General features: G+C 48.1%; 1 protein-coding gene across 4 annotated transcripts in view; it reads left to right on the top strand.

The window, feature by feature from the left end:
• Nucleotides 1-148: 148 nt before the first annotated feature.
• The window catches only part of MST1R (macrophage stimulating 1 receptor), a 49,834-nt gene continuing 32,309 nt past the window's right edge, over nucleotides 149-17,673 (top strand). The window contains exons 1-2 of one of the 4 annotated variants that reach the window (XM_059716149.1): nucleotides 149-213; nucleotides 2,605-3,933. In XM_059716149.1, the coding sequence (XP_059572132.1) occupies nucleotides 2,710-3,933 (1,224 nt within the window). In that variant the 5' untranslated portion in view covers nucleotides 149-213; nucleotides 2,605-2,709. Of the gene's footprint in view, nucleotides 214-1,863; nucleotides 2,007-2,604; nucleotides 3,934-17,673 lie in introns of those variants that run through there. The other 3 variants (XM_059716150.1, XM_059716151.1, XM_014598287.3) reach the window with 3 other exon arrangements.

The raw sequence follows: 17,673 nt of genomic DNA, 5'->3' as shown, positions 1-17,673 counted from the left end.
TCTGCCGCACACTTGCGAGCCCCGCGGCGCGGCGCGGCGCGGCGCGGCGGGCGTGTGGGTGCGGGGGGCGCGGGGCTGGGCGGGCGCCGGGGCGCGACGCGGGCGGGGGCGGAGTGACGGGCCCGGCCCACTGCAGGACCCGGGCGGGGCTGGGGCTGGGGCTGGGGCGGGCTGGCTCGGTCCCGCAGTCCCGGCGCGGAGCCGTCCGGCCAGGTGAGGCAGCCGCGGGCTGGAAGGCGGCGGCAGCGGCGAGGGCGGGCGGCGCGGGCCCGGGGGAGTCGTGGCGAGGGGCGGCCTCGTCCCCCCCCCCCGCCGGGCAGAGGCTCCTGCTCCCGGGTACCGGGCTGCGGGCGGCCGCGAGCGGGTGCTCCGGGGCGAGCGGCAGGGCTGAGGAGCGTGCGCCGCCGCTGCCCCCGCTGCCATATCCAGCCGGACCGGCGGGGCCAGGGCGTGGGCACCGGCTCTCTCACCTGCTCCCCTGTGCCTGGGATTGGGACTGGGCTGGGGACAGACCCTGCCACCCCCAGCAGCTGCTTCACATCCGCCTTCACCTGCTCAGGCACTAAGAGCCAGGCCTGGACCTGGCTCCCACCTGAGCCCTTTTTGCCCAGGGTGTCCCCACCCCACTGGGGCAGAAATCCCCTTGTGCTTCTCCATATCTGGGGAGCCTGCCCAGCAGATGGGTGGGGAATAGGGAAGGACTACTCCCTCGCAGTCCAGTCTGCCTCCCCACCTCTGTGATCATGGGTGTGTTCAGATGAGCCTCAGAGCAGAACAGGTGGTGCACAATGCAGGTGAAGAGTTGGCTCAGCAAAGTCCTGGATCATGAGCACCCCTGTGATCACTGTGGTGAAATACATGTGTAGATGGCACAAAGGAACTTCCCTGTGTTAGGGCCACTTTATTTAAAAGCAGATTTTCCTGAGGTCTTGCTACACAGGACAGTTAGGCCAGTATAAGTAAAACTGTGAGATTAAACCATTATAGTAGAATGATTTCCATGGGGACACTTATCCTGAGAGCAGAAGCGTTGTTGTAATTTTTGCCAGTTTAGTCTAAGTTGTTGCAAAGACATTTAAACTAAAATCATAAAAGTAATTTTTATACAAGGACAGGTGTATCCACATGGGGGTTGTCCTGATATGGCTAAGCTATTATAGTCAGTAAAGCTTTCCCATATAGACAAAGTGCCTGATGCTGATAAAAGCAGGCACAGAAAGAATGACTTAGCTCTATCAGTGGCCAGTGGAATAAACACAGATCATGCCAGAGGACACATCTGAATGTGGCTGCTAAGATTTTGGAACTGTGATCCTAAAGTTTTCAGAATATACTTAAGTTTATTAGAAAGAAATGAAAGCCTGCTGTTTCCCCCAAGTCCAGGTCCTGTCTGAAATGTGTTGACATCTGTTTTCAGAGAGTGAGTGCTTCAAAAGGGACAGGTGCTTTATAAAGAAGGAGCATAATTTTATGGGTTGTGTCTGAGAATGATTTAAGGCAGCAAGTTTTGCCTCCTGATCGCTCTTCATTATTAACCTATGAGGAAATGAGGTGCTCTCTAATCTGGCTCAGACGCTGTTCTGCACTCCAGTGATCTGTGGTTCTTTCCCTACAGAGGGTTCTACCCAAATGGTTTTGGGAAGACTGTGAGAAGGGTAAAGAGGATGTTTGTGATGAGTCTCAGTCCTTCTGTATCTAGAGACAGACTGAGCCTGTACCAGGGTAACCTCTGGGTGAAATGGTTAGCTTTCCAACCTCCTGACAAAGGGATGGAATTTTTCCTCTGACCTCTTTCAGTCTCTCTGGCTTCAGCTCATTGCAGTGGGGACTGAGATAACAATAGGGAGTCCATCAGAGAAATGGTTGTGAGGTGCTGGGTGCTGCAGTAAAACCTCTAAAATAAAACAAGTTGAGTAGTGAAGATCTAGATTAAAGGGATGGAACAAGTCCTGTTTGCCAACTATGGATTTCTGCCTGTGAGACTTGGAAGGGATTCTGGAAGAAAGGTATGTGCAGTGTTTGTTCAGATGCAGTTTGGTCCTCCACCCCAAAGGCAGGCACCTGCCTGACATCTAGGAACTTTTCAATCCAAGCATTGTGGCTAGTTAAAACAAAATGAGACCTTTTCAATGTGCCTAATGTTCAAACCCTGTCCAACTCCATGCATGTCTAGTGGTCCATACAGGGAGAGTTACCCTGTCCTGCTACCTGTGATCTGGGCTAGATCATTGCTGTGGGATAGGTAAATCTGCCCCAGGTTACTATGGCTCTGGCTCTCAAGTGACTGGTGACACACAAGGACAGTGTGAGGACAGCAATTTTCCCCACCCTTAAGTAATAATCCTCTCATTTTGCTCTCTCCCTACCTTCCTCAAGTGGATGAGGACTACTAACCATTCTTGGTGCCTGGGAAACTCAGTGGCTATTTAAGAGAAGAACATTTCACCATGGGACGGTCTGGAGAGGAGCCCAGAGCCTTTCCTAAGGGAGGACAAAGTAGTGTTCTCTTGGCAAATTCTTTCTTATTAAAACTCAAGTGTGGGATGTGACATCTTTTTACTGGTGCAGCATTACGTGCTTGTTATCTCTCTCTCTTTCTTTCAGTTGTAATACAATGCTGACTCATCCTAAATGGATTGCAGGCCCACTCAGAGTTGAGGAACTGACCTAACATCTGGATCCAAGTATCTGGGAGAAGAATTCCCTAGCATGGGGCTTTTGTTCTTTGTTTGTCTTTTCCTGGAGTTTGAGCTCCCCAGAGTTTTTTGTAGTGCATGGGAATGCCCACGGATCTCTTACAAGGCTATGAGGAACTACACTGTGGAGTACAAGCTACCCAACTTCATCACTGACAGCCCCATCCAGAATATTGTCACCTATGAGGACCCAAGTGGTGCAAGTGCCATCTTTGTGGCAGTACGGAATAAGATCTATGTGTTGAGCCCAGAGCTGACAAGTATGGATGTCATTGTGACTGGCCCCATGGGCAGTGATCAATGTAAGATCTGTGCTCTTTGCCCAGGGACAGCAGGTGCTCTGCAGCCTGAAGACACGGATAATGTTGTTTTGGTTCTGGACCCATCTGAACCATGGCTTTACAGCTGTGGGACTTCCCAACATGGCCTGTGTTTCCAGCATGAACTGGAAGCCCAGGACAGCTTAGTTCTGGTTAAAGTCTCTCACTGCTTGTATGCACAACAGCAGAACAGCCCCTTGAAATGCCCTGACTGTGTGGCCAGTCCCTTGGGGACTAGGGTTCTGGTTACTGAAGACTCCCATGTTTCCTACTTCTACATTGCCTCCACCATCAACAGCAGCATAGCTGAGAAATACAATCCCAAATCAGTGTCTATCCGTAGACCAAAGGGCACTTCAGATGGGTTCTCCCCTGACTTCCGCTCTCTAACTGTGTGGCCTGAATACCAAGACACTTATCCCATTGATTATGTATATGCATTCAGGGACCAGGCCTTTGTCTATTTCCTGACAGTTCAAAAGGAAAATCCCACATCCAAGGCATACCACACAAGGATAGTGCAGCTGAGAGCTGATGAGCATGACATGCAGCACTACCGTGAGTTGATACTGGATTGCCGTTTTGAGTCTAAACGGAGGCGGAAGAGGAGCTCGGCAGGTCAGGTATACAAACGTGATGTGACTTTCAATGTCCTGCAAGCTGCTCATGCCACTCAGGCAGGTTCCAAACTGGCTCATGAAATTAGCATCAATGATACAGACCTGGTCTTGTTTGGTGCCTTTGCTGAAAGTGAAGCAGAGAATGTGATGCCGCAGAAATATTCAGCAGTGTGCGTCTTCCCGGTGCGCATGATCAACCAGGCCATCAAGGATGGGATGAACAAATGCTGTGGCTCTGACAAGCATATCTTACGAGGCCTGACTTTCTACCAGAAAAAAGAGTACTGCCTGTACAGTGTGAGTCCCCCGTAAACGGTGCCCTTTTCCTCACCCTGGTTCCTCTTTAAGAAGGGTTTCTTGGAAGCGGGCCATCTGGGGTAGAATAGGAGCCATCACAATTTGCAACTCATCCCTACAACACAAACTGAGCTTCAGCTTCTGAGGCTTAGCAGTTTGGTTAGTGGGTCCCTGTTCCTTCCTGTAGCTTGGTCTCTGTAAGGGCACCTACACTGCATTGGACAATGCTAGGAATTGCCATGAGGAAAGCATGCCCTGCCCTCTCGCTCCCATTCTGTGCACACCACAGGCTGAAAGTTATCATGTACCTGTTTTAGAGGTGCACCCAGTGACTCTCTCAGGTTGATAAGCAGCAGCTCAAGGCTTGTCCTTTGCTACACCAACAGTAGCTACATGATATTTTTTGGAATGTGGTGCACATAGAGCAGGATGGAGTGGATGGGACACATTTTCAAAGCAGTGTTCCCTATAATCCTCTGATGCAGTGCAGGAGACCAGCATAAGTAAGGGAGGGTAAACACCAGCCTTGCGTGCTGATTTAATGGGGGCACAAAAATAGCAGCCACCCCCTCTGTCAGCCCTGCACTGCTGCTAGCATTAGCGACTCAGCCACTGCCACTACTTTGTGTTGCTGCCACCCAGAGCATAGAACTGTCCAGGTACACCTCTGAGATAGACGCCCTGTTTCCTGACTTGGCACACGCTGCAGTTTCAGTGAGAGACTTTTCTGGGCTAGGGACAGACATTCAAAAAGCCTGAGCCTGAATTGATTCAGCCTTTGCAGGTTAATCTAACGTGGCTAGGCTCAACCGGTTTGCAACTGTACAGAATGCCCTCTGCACTGAAGAAATGTAGGCACATGTCTGTGGTGGCTCAGGCTAGAAGCTTGAGGGGCATTAGAGCAGCCCTCCCTTCCCTTCTACAGGGCCGAGCTGAGGTGGGGGGGGGGTGTCCAGGCCCTGGCAGGACACTCTGTTTAGGGAGGGGTTTCCCCCCTCGAGGCTCCTGTCCAGGGAGGGAGCCAGCAGGGAGTTGAGGTGCTAAATGCTGTGTTATCATCAAGAAAACAAAACCCTCTCTCATTAGTTTCAAGCTCTTAAACAACTTTTTCCAAGGAAGAAAGGGAGGGACATTACCAGATGACCTGTTGATTAGCTTCAGAAAGCCCTAAGTGGACACTGTCTTATCTGCCTTTGTCCTGTCTGCCGTATGCAGACACCTCTCAGGATTAGCTAGCACACCACATGCTGGCTATGGTCTATGCTATGGGAGAGGGAAGGGGGGAAATCCCTGCATGAGCAGAGTGGTGGGGCATGGGGGACTCTGGTTTAAGTTAAACCAGAAAGGGGTCTGAAATAAACATTGCATAAATCTGTTTGACCCAAATCAGTTAAATCTGATACTACATTCAACTAGGTTTATCTCAAGCTGGTTTCAGCCATTTTCAAACTGGTTTATGTGCACTGAAATGTCTGTTCTGTTCAAAGTTTAAACCAGTTTCTGATCACTTAAACCAGTTTATGTGTAATGTCTTTCCCTAGTGTTTAGGAATTTGAAGTTCTTGAGATCTCCTCAGAGCCTTTTTCCTTGTGGAAAATCCAGCCTGGGTTGGCAGACTGTAAAGGCCACAATAAGAATCCATATGCAGAAATGTGATGAGTGCTGAAGCACTGCAAAAGTTTGGGACTGAATAGTTTATATGCAAAGCATGGAATTTGGGGTCTCCTGAAATATTGATGAGTTTATGCTGAATTAAGCAAAATATTTTGGATGAATAAATGGGAAGAGAAAATTCTGGAAAAGTTGAAACATATTGTTTTAACAGCTTTTGAATGAAATATTTTGGTTTCTTGTTTTGAAATATTGATAATTGTCTTGATTTGTTTTTTTAAAATAACAGTTAAAATAATACCTAAAAATGAAGCAAAAGGCTTTGTTGCCCTTAGAATGAATTTCTTCTGATTTGTTTCTCTTGGGTGGCTGACTAAAAGATTAATAATTTACCCATCTCTAATTAGCACAGAGGGAGTATAAAGTGGTGTTCCTGTTGCAGCAGACTTTCTAATGATTATCTAGCATTACAGTGTCTCTGAACTGAGCTTGTTGCATAGTACACTCACTCCCATGAAGGGTGAATTTACAGTAAGACTTCTGGCCAATGAGCACGCTTGCATTTTATGCTATACTGGAGTGGCTTTCTTTCCACCTTCTTATAGTTTTCCAGGCCTAAATCCTTCTCTTCTGTCCAAGCTCCACCCGCTGCTGTTGAGGTTTGGTTTAATATTGTTCTACACAATTAAGTATACATGAGCTGGGATTGCATAATCTCTTCAGTTTCATCACTGCCTGGCAGGGTTTTAGCATATAATTGTGCCCTCTCTCTGCTGCTTTTATTTTTCTGAGAGGGTCCCAGCCTACTGTATTAGCAAGTCCCTGGTGCTTGGCATTAAACTAGCACTTTAATGCCTTACAGGATCATTGACAAGTCCTCCCAAAGCCCAAGTAAGTACCTTCCTCACCACTTTCATTGTCCAGAAGGGGAAAGCTGAGGTGGAAGGCATGGATCTGACTTTCCCAGGACCCACTCAGTAAGTCATTGTCAGGATCAGGATTAGAATCTGTGACTGCCTGGCTTCGACCCTCTGGCCACCACTCCAGTCCATGTTTGCCTGTATCCCCTTTACAATGCCTTGGCTATTGCTTTATTAAGAGAGAATTTTACCAACTCTTGGCTCCTTCCTTGTATTTTTGAGTACCTCTCTGCCTGTGAACCCAGGACAGTAGAAATTTATCATAAAAAATGTACTCTAGATGACAAACTTATGTTGAGGGCAAAGCCAGTCATGTGCCCACCCAGTTCATGTTAATGGATGTTAGCTCTTGCTGTCTTTTGTGTACTCATACGCTGGTAACAGTCTGTCAGAAGGGATGAGTCTTGTCTTATTTGTCATTTCTTTCATTCTACTACTGTGCTGCTGTGGCTCCCTTCCTGCCCTCTCTGTTTCCCCACTTCTCTTGGCTTTATTTTTTTCTGGAGTTATGCAAGTGAGAAGTTCAACCACTCATTTTGGTCACTGTGGTCTGTATGCTGGATATATGCCAGCTGGTACATGCTCAAAGCTTTATGTGCAGACTTTTGGAAATGTGAGTCCCTGGGACTTCACCGGAGTTCCTGGGAATCCCTTTGGTCTGGCTAGGCAGTGCTCACCTCAAGGGGGCACTTGGATGTGTGGTCTTGCCATGGGGAGGGACTCAGTAAGGACAGCATCCCAGTTTTGAGGGAAGTTCAGCAGTTAACATTCTGAGCCATGCTGTATTGGTAAGTGGCCAAAGAGGTGGTATTCTTGCTACCACCTTGCTCTGCATGGCTGGAAGAGTTAGGCATTTTTTAGTGGGAGTTGGTCCTGGAAACAGGTTGAGACTTGATAGCATCGGGTGTTTGTACTAAGTCTCCTTAGTCTGCACAAACAAAACAAATAGTGTGTTGTAAAGCAAGTGGATGGAGCTGCTTCTGGAATCCAGCAGCCAGGTGCCAGGAGATTGCACAAGGGAACTGACTCATTTCCCTCCCCTTTTGTTACGTGGACTCTGGCTCTAGGGCAGATTTCTTCAGGGAGAGGAAGAAGTGCTGGAGAAGAGTGCCCAGCAGAATGCTTCTGTGAGGCTCACAGGAAGCCCATGTATGTTTGACTGTAATGAAGTGGTAGTGGGTGAGGCCTTGGCAGAAAGAGGAATTTAAGTGTAGAAGGGATGCAAGAATGGCACAGAGAGGCTCCTGCTTGGGTCCCTTCCATCCTACCAGGGACCTGGCTGGGACCACAGAATATGTTAAGCCCTCAAAGAAGGGGCAGAAAAGACATTGCTACACAAATACCCAGTGCAATTCTAGGGGGTAGATCTGCTTAAAACTTTACCCAGGCACTGCTTGGGAGGCAAGCGAGACCTCTGAGGCTGGGTTTACTGTCACTGCACAAAGTCCAGCCTGTTCTGCTCTTAAATGACAGTATGAAACATGCCCAGGAGATACTTTACCCCAGGCTGTGGGAATGAGCAACATGTTTCTCCGCAGCTCTTGGCATGTTCTGTTGCACTGGTTGTGCTGAATTCTGCATGGACAATCTGACAGAGCCATGGGCTTCTGGAAGAACTGGGATTGTTGAGTCTGGAGAAGAGAAGACTGAGGTGTGATTTGATTACACTCTCCCACTACAAAAAGGATTGTTACAAAGAAGAGGATGATGTTCAATTGTTCTTTGGGGTGTTTTGTTTTGTTTTTTTAAATTATTTTGTCCATAAGGGACAGGGCAAAAAGTAATGTGTTGAAATTGCAACAAAGGAGATTTATGTGGGAGATTAGGGATGACTTTCTCTTTATGAGTGTAGTTAAGTATTTGAACAAATTATTTGGAGAGGTTGTAGATTTTTCTATCCTTGGAATTTTGTAGGTGCAGGTTAGACAACCACTTGGATAAGATGATTTAGGCAGGGATAATTTTGCCTTGAGCCGCAGGTAAGTATGTGACCTCCTTCCAGGCCATTCTTTGGTTCTGTTCTGCCCTAGGGAACATGGGCATTTGGGTTGGTCCTTGCTCTCTTTTGATCCAGGTGCTTGTTCTTCAGTTCAGTTCCACCTTGTGGCAATGTCACCTTCCGGTCCCACAATGGATGTGCCTTAAACAGATGGGTTCCTAATAATTTCATAAGACACGCCCCCACCGGCGCATGACACCATAATTGTCCATTACGGAATGAGATATGGCTACATTGTTCCATTTTAACTTTCACTTATCTTGAGGTAAAAGTTGGCACACAGAGATGGTCAACACTGAACTGCTGAAGCAAGGGGGGGTCCTTGACCCCTGTGAATTATGGGCATTCATGTTAATGGTGGGGTTGGGAGATTAGGGTCTCCAGGAGGCTCACAATCCCACTTTTAACTTCCAGGACCCTAATTGGGAATCATGACTACGGATCCAATTTTCCATTGGCCACAGAAAACTACAGAATCCGTGGTTTTCCAGGAGTACCAAAAGCACGGAGGTGTCCCCTAGCGAGCGGCATCTCACAGCACACAGCAGTATTGCTGCTCTCTTCTTTTTGCCACAGTTTTTGCCTCTTGGCCAATCAGCAACATTACCTGCCCGCCCCCCCACCCCCTGCTGATTGGCCAAGAGGCAAAAACTGTGGTAAAAAGAAGAGAGCAGCAACGGTGCCTCTCACTATAGGATGCTGCCATGCTTGGTAAGTCACAGAAAAACATGGATTTTTCTGGTTTTTAAATGGAGATTTTTCTGCTCCCCCACCCCCCTGAAAACTAGGTCATGACCCTACTTTATGGACTGCTAGTCTTGATGGAGCTTGGGTGCGTCTGTGAACAGTACCTGCCAGCAAGACTTGGATTTATTCAGTGAGGAGTCTCCTTTGTGCTCTTGGGTGTTGGCAGCATTGCTCAGGGTTAGATAAAATTGAAAATCCCCTAGGATATGAAGCATGGAACAGAAAAGGAGTGGCATTTATTTAAAGACTGAAGCAATCAGTAAGGTTGGTGCAATTCCCTGCAGGAAACACTCCCTATATAAAGGCCACCCTCCACTCAAATGTTTCCTGGATTAGCATGTGTTTGTGCTTCAGTTCAGGGTCTGGAAGTCCCTTCAGGTTTGCAAGGGAGCATAAATAAATCCGTTAACCTGTAGCTTGTTCTGTGAAACCAGCAACCTGACTGCACGGCTGCAAAGCCTGGGTTTTTTACAGTTGTGTTGGAGTAGGATCAGGTTGGCATAGCCATGTCCTTTAGCTATAGAGCGTCAGGCAGTGGTGAACCTCAGTGGTCTCCTCTTCTCTTTCTGTATCCTTGATAATATACAGCAGATCCCAGGGGACAACTCCCTGCTGTGATAAACAGGTCTTTCCTACTGCTGGCTTGCCCTGACATCGCTGTTGCTTTTATCAGCTCTTTGTGCTAAGGTCCCTAAATCCAAATTCCAAAATAGACTTAGCTGGATGGGTTGAGGATGAGGCAGCTAACAATCCCAGCTGAGCGCTGTGTGGAGCCCTGACCTCACGATGCCTAGGGCTGAGTGCCACCGTGAGTCTAGGGATATGTGAAGGGGTGTTGCCTAAGTCAGGCCAGGTGCTAAGAGGGAGAAGGAAGTGCCCCAGGTCAGAACAGCACAGAAATACTGACTCATCAATACCTACACTTTTTATGGAAGCATACCAATTTCAATAAAGCTTACACTGAGGAAAAGCTCTTGGAACCAGCATGGATTTCCTGGCCAAAGCCGGAGAGAGACCCATGTCCCTCTGCCCCACCCTCTAGGCTAGCCAGCAGCCTCAGTCTTCTGCAGCCCAGGCAAGCGCCCAAACCTAGGCTGTTGGCCATTACAGATTCACAGAAGTTTAGGGCAGGAAGAGACCTCTTGAGATCGTTGGGTCCAGCCTCCCTGCTCTGGGCAGGAAAGACTGCTGGGGTCAAATAAACCCAGCAAGGTGTGTGCCCAGTCTCCTTTTGAAGATCTCTAGGGTAATTGCCTGCACCACCCCTGCTGGGAGTCTATTCCAGAGTCTGGTCACACAAACTGTAAAGAAGTTTTTCCTTATCCAGTCTGAAACTTTCTTCTAGGAGTTTCTGACCGTTGCTCCTGGTTTTCCCCTGGGGTGCTTTGGTGAATAGTTGTTCTCCCGGCCCCTGATCCTCACCCCGGATATATTTATAAACTGCCACGAAATCCCCCTGAAGTCTTCTCTTTTCCAGGCTGAGCAGTCCCATATCTGTCAGCCTTTCCTTGTATAGCTTACTCTTTAGGTCTCTAATCATACGAGTGACTCTTCTCTGGACTCTCTCAAGCTTCTCCATGTCCTTCTTGAAGTCTGGTGCCCAGAACTGGGTGCAGTACTCCAGCTACAGCCCGACCTCACCAATGCCAAGTACAGTGGGAGAATAACTTCCTTAGCTTTGCTTGAGGTGCATCGGTTGATGAAAGCCAGTGTATTGTTTGCTCTGCTAACTGTAGCATCACATTGGTGACTCATATTTATTTTATGGTCCGTTATGACTCCCAGGCCCATTTTGGACATGGTGCTAGCTAGCATAACATCACCAAGCCTATAAGTCTGTTGCAGATTTTCCTCCCCAGATGGAGCACTTTACACTTCTCAGTGTTGAACAGCATCTTGTTCTAGTCCACCCATCTAACTAATCTGTCTAGGTCCGCCTACATCATCATCCTAACCTGATGTGTGGCCACACTTCCCCACAGCTTAGTGTCATCGGCAAACTTTGCCAGTGGGCTTTTCACCCCCACATCCAGATCATTGGTGAAGATATTGAAAAGCACTGGTCGAAGTACCAAACCCTGGGGGACCCCACTGGCTACCTTCTGCCAGGTCAACACAGATACATCTATTAGTACTCTCTGGGTGCGACTTTGCAGCCAGTTTCCCACCCATCTGACCACTGAATTGTTGAGCCCATAGTCCCCTGGTTTTACCTTTTGAGCCTCATGGGACACCAAGTCAAAGGCCTTCCTAAAGTCCAAGTAAATGACGTTGACCTCATCTCCCTTATCCAGGTGGTGAGTAACCTGGTCGCAGAAGGAGATGAGGTTAGTCAGACTTGACTTACTTACGACAAAACCATGCTGGCTGTCATTCAGAATTTTGCTTTCTACTAATTTGTTGTATATGGACTCCTTGAAAAATTTTTTGAGGATTTTTCTGAGGATTGAGGTCAGGCCGATCGGCCTGTAGTTCCCTGGGTCCTCTCTCCTCCCCTTCTTGCAGATGAGCACAACATTGGCCCTCTTCCAGTTTTCTGGGACCTCTCCTGAAAGCAGTGAATTCTCAAAGAGGTTTGCCAGCAGTCCTGCGATGACTTCAGCTAGTTCATTCAGCACTCTCAGATGGAGTTTATCCGGTCCTGCTGACTTATAGTTATCCAGCCTCTCTAGCTGTTCTGTTGTTTCACCAGCTCTACATTGACTTTCTGGGGACAGGTCTGCTCAGTGTCTCCTTGTGAAGCTGTTCCACTTTGTATAAATAGTTGAGAAAGAAAAATAGATTCTGTCCCAGTGGTGAGAGCACTCACCTTGGAGTGGGGAGAATGGCAGAGCAGGGTAGACTCCCACACCGCACAGGAATGTCAGGAATCCTGGTCTAGAGAGTGAGTTCAGTCTCCCCGTCTCACCTGCTGAAACTGGTCCTCTTGTACGAGTGAAAATTATGAGCTGACTATAATCCAACGGTAAAGGCATCTGCCAGGAATGGAGCAGACTGATTTTCAAGTGTGGCTTGAAGGAGAAGGATTACTGACTTGAACCTGGGTGTCCTACATCCTAGTTGAGTGGCCCCCTCACCCCTGCCAGGCTGTTGGCTCTCTGGGGGGTGGGCAAGGGCCTTGCTCAATTGCTCTTTCATAGACGATTTCAAAAGGTCTCATTTTTATCCTTTCATGAGGTGAGAGAATTTGTGAAGTCACAGGAGAGTCATTTCCTGCCCTACTCTGTCCTACAGCTCTGAATTGTGGCTATGTGGATCAGTTCAACGTGGGTTGTTCCAGCTAGCCCAACCAATGTGTTTCCTTCTTGAGTTAATTATTTAGCCTCAGCGTGTATGATGTTTGCTTATCAGCTTTTGCTAAGGACCAGAGGGAAACTCTGTTCCCCTTGTAAAGACATTTCTTTACGGGAGGAATATTAATAATATGGTTGAGCCAGGGGTGTCCTTAGAGACAAGGTCAAGACTGGTAGCATCCTCCCTGATGACCATGGGTAGGGTGTAACCAGTGTTGTAGTAGAGGTAGGAGATACCCAGCTCCCATAGTATGTAAGATTGAGGATGGCAGTCAAATGAGTCTCCCTAACCACACATGCAGTTATGTAACTTTGGTGCTGCCAGATGGGCATCTCTGTGCTCAGTTGCTTCAGCCCTTGGAGGCACCCCCAAGGTCCTTGCTCATTGTCTGCTCTGGTTTCACTATCCTGTGGCAGCAGTAAGGTGCCATCTTACTGTAGAAGCTCTAGAGATACCCAAATAACAAGCAGAATGAGCAGGTGCTGAGAGCAAGGTTAGAGGAAGTACAGGTAACAAACCTGCCTATTTCAAATGCAGACAGGGTGTGGAGCTTGCTGAGCATTTGTTGTTTCTGATCCCTCCCCTCTGAGTATTCATATCACAGTTCTCTGGGTGACGTGCACAGAAGCATGATTAGTCACAAGGGTTTAGGTTGTAGCCGCGTTGGTCTAAGGACATAGGCAGACAAGGTTCCTTGGATGAATTTAATATCTTTTATTAGACCAACCCAAATGGTTGGAGAATAGTTATTAAGCAAGCTTTCGGGTTCAAAAACCCCAACTGCTGAAACTTCCTTAGCCCAACGAAGGGTTTTTGAACCCGAAAGCTTGCTTAATAACTATTCTCCAACCATTTGGGTTGGTCTAATAAAAGATATCAAATTCACCCAAGGAACCTTGTCTGATTAGTCACAAGGAATTTATGACCTTTTTTTCCTTGTTTGAATCCACTGTTCTTATCAAGGTGAGGGCCTCCTTTGAGGTTGCAGTGCCAATTCCCTGGGCTGTGCCAGCTTTTAGTTGACCTTGTAGACTGAGAAGTGCCTCTACCCCAGATCTCAGACTGCTTGGCTGTGATTTTTTTTCTCTTTCTTGTTCTCAGGTGTGCATCTTATCAAGTACTCAGGCCATACTAAATTAGCTACACTGCCTAATTTCCAGATTGCAGTGTGCACTGAGAGGCAATGGTGGGCAGGGGCTTTTCAGTAGCATTGAAGTGGCATACAAATGCCTGCTACACAAGTTGGTGAGAGCAGAAAGACCATTGGCATTTGAAGTCATTAATGGGTGAATTGGGAGAGATGCACAAACCTTTCACTCCATTGACCATGTTAGCTTGGGGGAGGGTTTTAGAGGCATGAAGCAGGAGAAATATTTCTCATAAGAGTGTGGATGTCTCCCCTTACATAAAGCCTGTTGGAGTTTTGGGTTGAGACTGGAGCCACCTTCACTTAAATCCTGAGGGGACAAAAGTAGCTTGTTCTGTGATTGCACCCTTGAGGTCAACCCAAATTAGTTTTGGTCCAGTGACCAGCGAAGAATCTCACTACTCTGATTTCTGTCCCTGGACACACTTACCTGCAACTGCAGTAGAGCCCCAGGAGAGAAGGTACCACACAGACAGAGTTTGGTGTAGGGCTGAAACACATTGCTTGGAGTCTGACCTACTGGCGCCCATCCTGTGCCTGCTCCCTTGTTGGATGACTCTGACAGACCCACACCCACTGAACGGGCTGGTGGATGTGCCCTGCCGCCTTGGTCTGCATTGCACCTGAGCTTATTCACCCACCATGACTTTGTTTTTCCCTGATATACCTTGGGAGGTGGTGCTCAGTGGTTCCTTTAGGGGCCAGGGGCAACTCCATTGGCGTGTCTTCTTTGGGGCTCCTCCTCCTTTACACCCCACCCTTTTCCACTCAGGTGTTGCAATGGATCCAGGCAGCACCTTGGCACAATCACAGGCTTCTCCTTCCACTCTGGGGTCCAGCAAGAAGGGATGCTACAAGATTCTCGCCCCTGTCCTGTGCTCCCAGAAAATCCCAATAGAAAATTTAACCGAAAGAGGTCAGCCTGAGTGGTGGGCAGGGCATGTTGCCTCAAAACAGCTCACCTCTTTGAGTGTGGGGGATTGGGCACCTGATGCACTCTTCGCTCTCCCCCACTTTGGCCTTAATTGTCTTCCTGGCAAGCCAGCTTCCTGCTACAGGTTCTTTCCCGTCTGATCAATGGCCCAGGTATGCCACAGCCCTGTGGCGCTCCACACAACACTTATGTGGGATCTGACGCTCTGCCAGTCCCTCATCAGTGTGCCCTGGGCTCACAGCCACGCTAGTGGGGTGTGTGGGGTCCGTGGGGCTCCCTGCCGGGGTTCCTACATGTTTGGTGCCTGCAGGGCCCACTGGGCTATCCTCTCTCGGCCCCACCTGACCTGCAGGTTCTCAGGTGGTCCTCAGTCTGCAGCAGCTAGCAGGCTCACATCCATGCCAAGCTGCTCTTTGGTTGGGTCAGGCAGGCTTGTGTCCCCTTCAGTCTTCCAGGCTCCATGGGTAAAGGAGCCCTCCTGTGTTTGCCTGGGCCTTTCAGACCCATAGAGCATGGCTAGTCTCCAGCTGGCCATTGGGAGTGTGTCTGGGCTTTCCCTGATTGCCTCCATTACAGAGCACATGTCTGCTGTTCCCCTGGGCATGCTGGCTGTCAGGGGAAGTACTGGGTGTCTTCTGGCAGCGGGGAGAGCGTCTGATTCCATATCCAATGCCTGGATGCGCCCCCCCCTCTACCTTGGGCCCTGGGCCCATTTTGAGCACATGGCCTCTAGGCCAACCAGGGATGTGTTCCCCAGACATGTGGTTTCACTTGTTTTAATTGCTGCCTGACCACCTGGGCTGCAGCGCTGAGGTAAGCCAGACAGGGGCCTATCCCAAGAACTGTGAAATTAGCACTAGTATTCCCAGGATTTCACTCTATGGTTGGAGAAAATCATGCTGACATCTAACTATTCTGGGCTTGTGGGCTTTGCACTACAGGACAGAGCCTTGTGTTTCTGCCCTGGCTGATACAGCAGTCTCTCTTGGAGTTTCAGGCCCATGGCTTTGTGCTTATTGGCAGTGCAGAGGGGATTCTAGAAACATGTAGTCTTAAGCCTTGAAAATGAGTGTGCTTCCAATGGCACCTGGCAATGTTGGGACTGCAGCATGATTTGAGTGATAATGTTAATTGTTGTCCTCAGTGGACCACCAAGCTCAGTTTCAGCTGCTGGACCCCAGGGTCTGCAAGCACTTCAACAGGTGACCGTTTCACCTATGGCATCAGGGTGGAGATCTCAGCATGGAATGAGAGCAGAGAGAAGGAAGAGGTGTGGGGCTTGGGCCATGGAGACTGACTGTGTACAGGTAGAATGAATAGATGCTGGGGTTCTGGCTTCTCCTGGGTAGATTACAGTTAAGCAGGGGTCAGCCCTGAGTTTGTCTGTCCCGAGCTATGAACAAACTTAGGAATTTCCTCCTGCAGCAGAGAAACAGCATAGTCCCAGTTTCTCCTGCCCTGCAGGCATGTCTCATCCAGTCCCCACCTGTGTTTGCTGTGAGTTGGATTTATTAGCTTTTGGCTAGGAGGCGTCGTCGGCATGCACCTCACTGTACTCCCAATCTGGGTGCGTCCTGAGTAACCCATTTCCTGGCATTATTTTGGGTGTTCCTAACTTCTCTTTATTGATAGCAGGAAAAGCTCTCCAAAGGCCCTTTAACTTTGTGTGTGACTGTCATACTAGAGCAGGTGTACTTGAGCCAGAGCTGAGCATCCAGGTACTGAAAACTGTGTGGATTGAGTGTTCCCTAGTGCATGTAGGTCATCCCAGCACAACCCATTTTGTATTAAATGTGGCTTAATGCTTCCCCTGTAGTGAGGAGATGGAATGTCTCAGGGGGGTTGAAGGGAGGTTAGCTTTCAGCCACTTCCATTTACAATAAAATCTTCCCTCGTGGGGGTTTGCATTGTTTTGTGTCCTTTCTGTTGGATATAGAAAAGTAACATATCAGAAAAACTCAATGTTTGGGGCCTCATTTGGGCAGAGCCAAGGGGTTAAGTGGTACTAACCCAGCCGTGGTCTTCTAAGACCTCGAGCCATTGTTGTGGAAGCTTCTAAGCAAAGATTTAGAAGAGCAGGATGCTATTTTGAAGTCTGGCAAAATTCGCTATGTTATTGTGTTTATTCAGTATAAAATTTGCATCATTACATTTTGCTGGACCATTTGCTTTTTTACGAAATGATTTCTTCTTCACCAACAATGCTGGGTTGTTCATTGGGACTCCACACAAGAGGATTTGATTTCCTGGCCTCAAAGCATGCTGTGCATTAGCACCCATGAGTTGCAGTCATGTACTAGGTGCTGTACAAACACAAAATGGAGAGAGGTAGTTAATTGTGTTAATGTGAAGTCAGGCAGAAGGTGGGGCAGGGTACCACAGAAACTAACTGGTTCAGAGAGGCATAAGTTTTTCTAAGCAACAGCTTAGTTCATCAGATGTTATGAATGAATTCTGCAAGTCTGTTACTTACAGAAGTTTATGCCTTCTGATTCAGTTGGTCTCTAAGACAGTGTTTCTCAGCCAAGGTACTGTAGCACCCTGGGGTGCTGTGAGATTCTCTTAAGGGTGTCCTGGTGTGACACACAATATTAGTACTTTTGGGTGTGAAAACACCTACACATTTTCACAAAATTAACCCAGAGATTTAAATTAGGAATCCATAGTGTCAGAAACATTCTGACCTATCGTGGTCTTTGAGTTCTTTGCAACAGAAGAATTGCTCTACTATTTTTCTGTAGTCAAGAAATTAGTAAAAGCTAAGAGCTGGCATTTTTGAGGGGTGTCTGGAGTCTAATGAGGCTGAGAACCACTGCTACCATGCCTTGCTTTCTTCCAAATGCAGAATGTAGCTATATACATACCTCGCCACAAAGCTTTTTCTTTAAGGTTGTACAGGCAGTCCTTGACTTTACAATGTTAGGGTTATGCTGAATGGCACTTACAATGATGTTTATAAATTGACACCCTGTTTCAACTTTCCAAAGTCGGTTTTGACTTTCCGATGCTCAGCCAGATGTGGGGCAGGGGTGGTGGCCAGACGTGGGGGGGTGACAGCCAGATGCACCCGGCCAACACCCGTCAGCAG

The sequence above is a fragment of the Alligator mississippiensis genome, chromosome 12 (assembly GCF_030867095.1).
Source record: "Alligator mississippiensis isolate rAllMis1 chromosome 12, rAllMis1, whole genome shotgun sequence".
Lineage (NCBI taxonomy): Eukaryota > Metazoa > Chordata > Crocodylia > Alligatoridae > Alligator > Alligator mississippiensis.
Note: the sequence above shows the minus strand (reverse complement) of the source record. Positions and strands in the feature narration are given on the sequence as shown.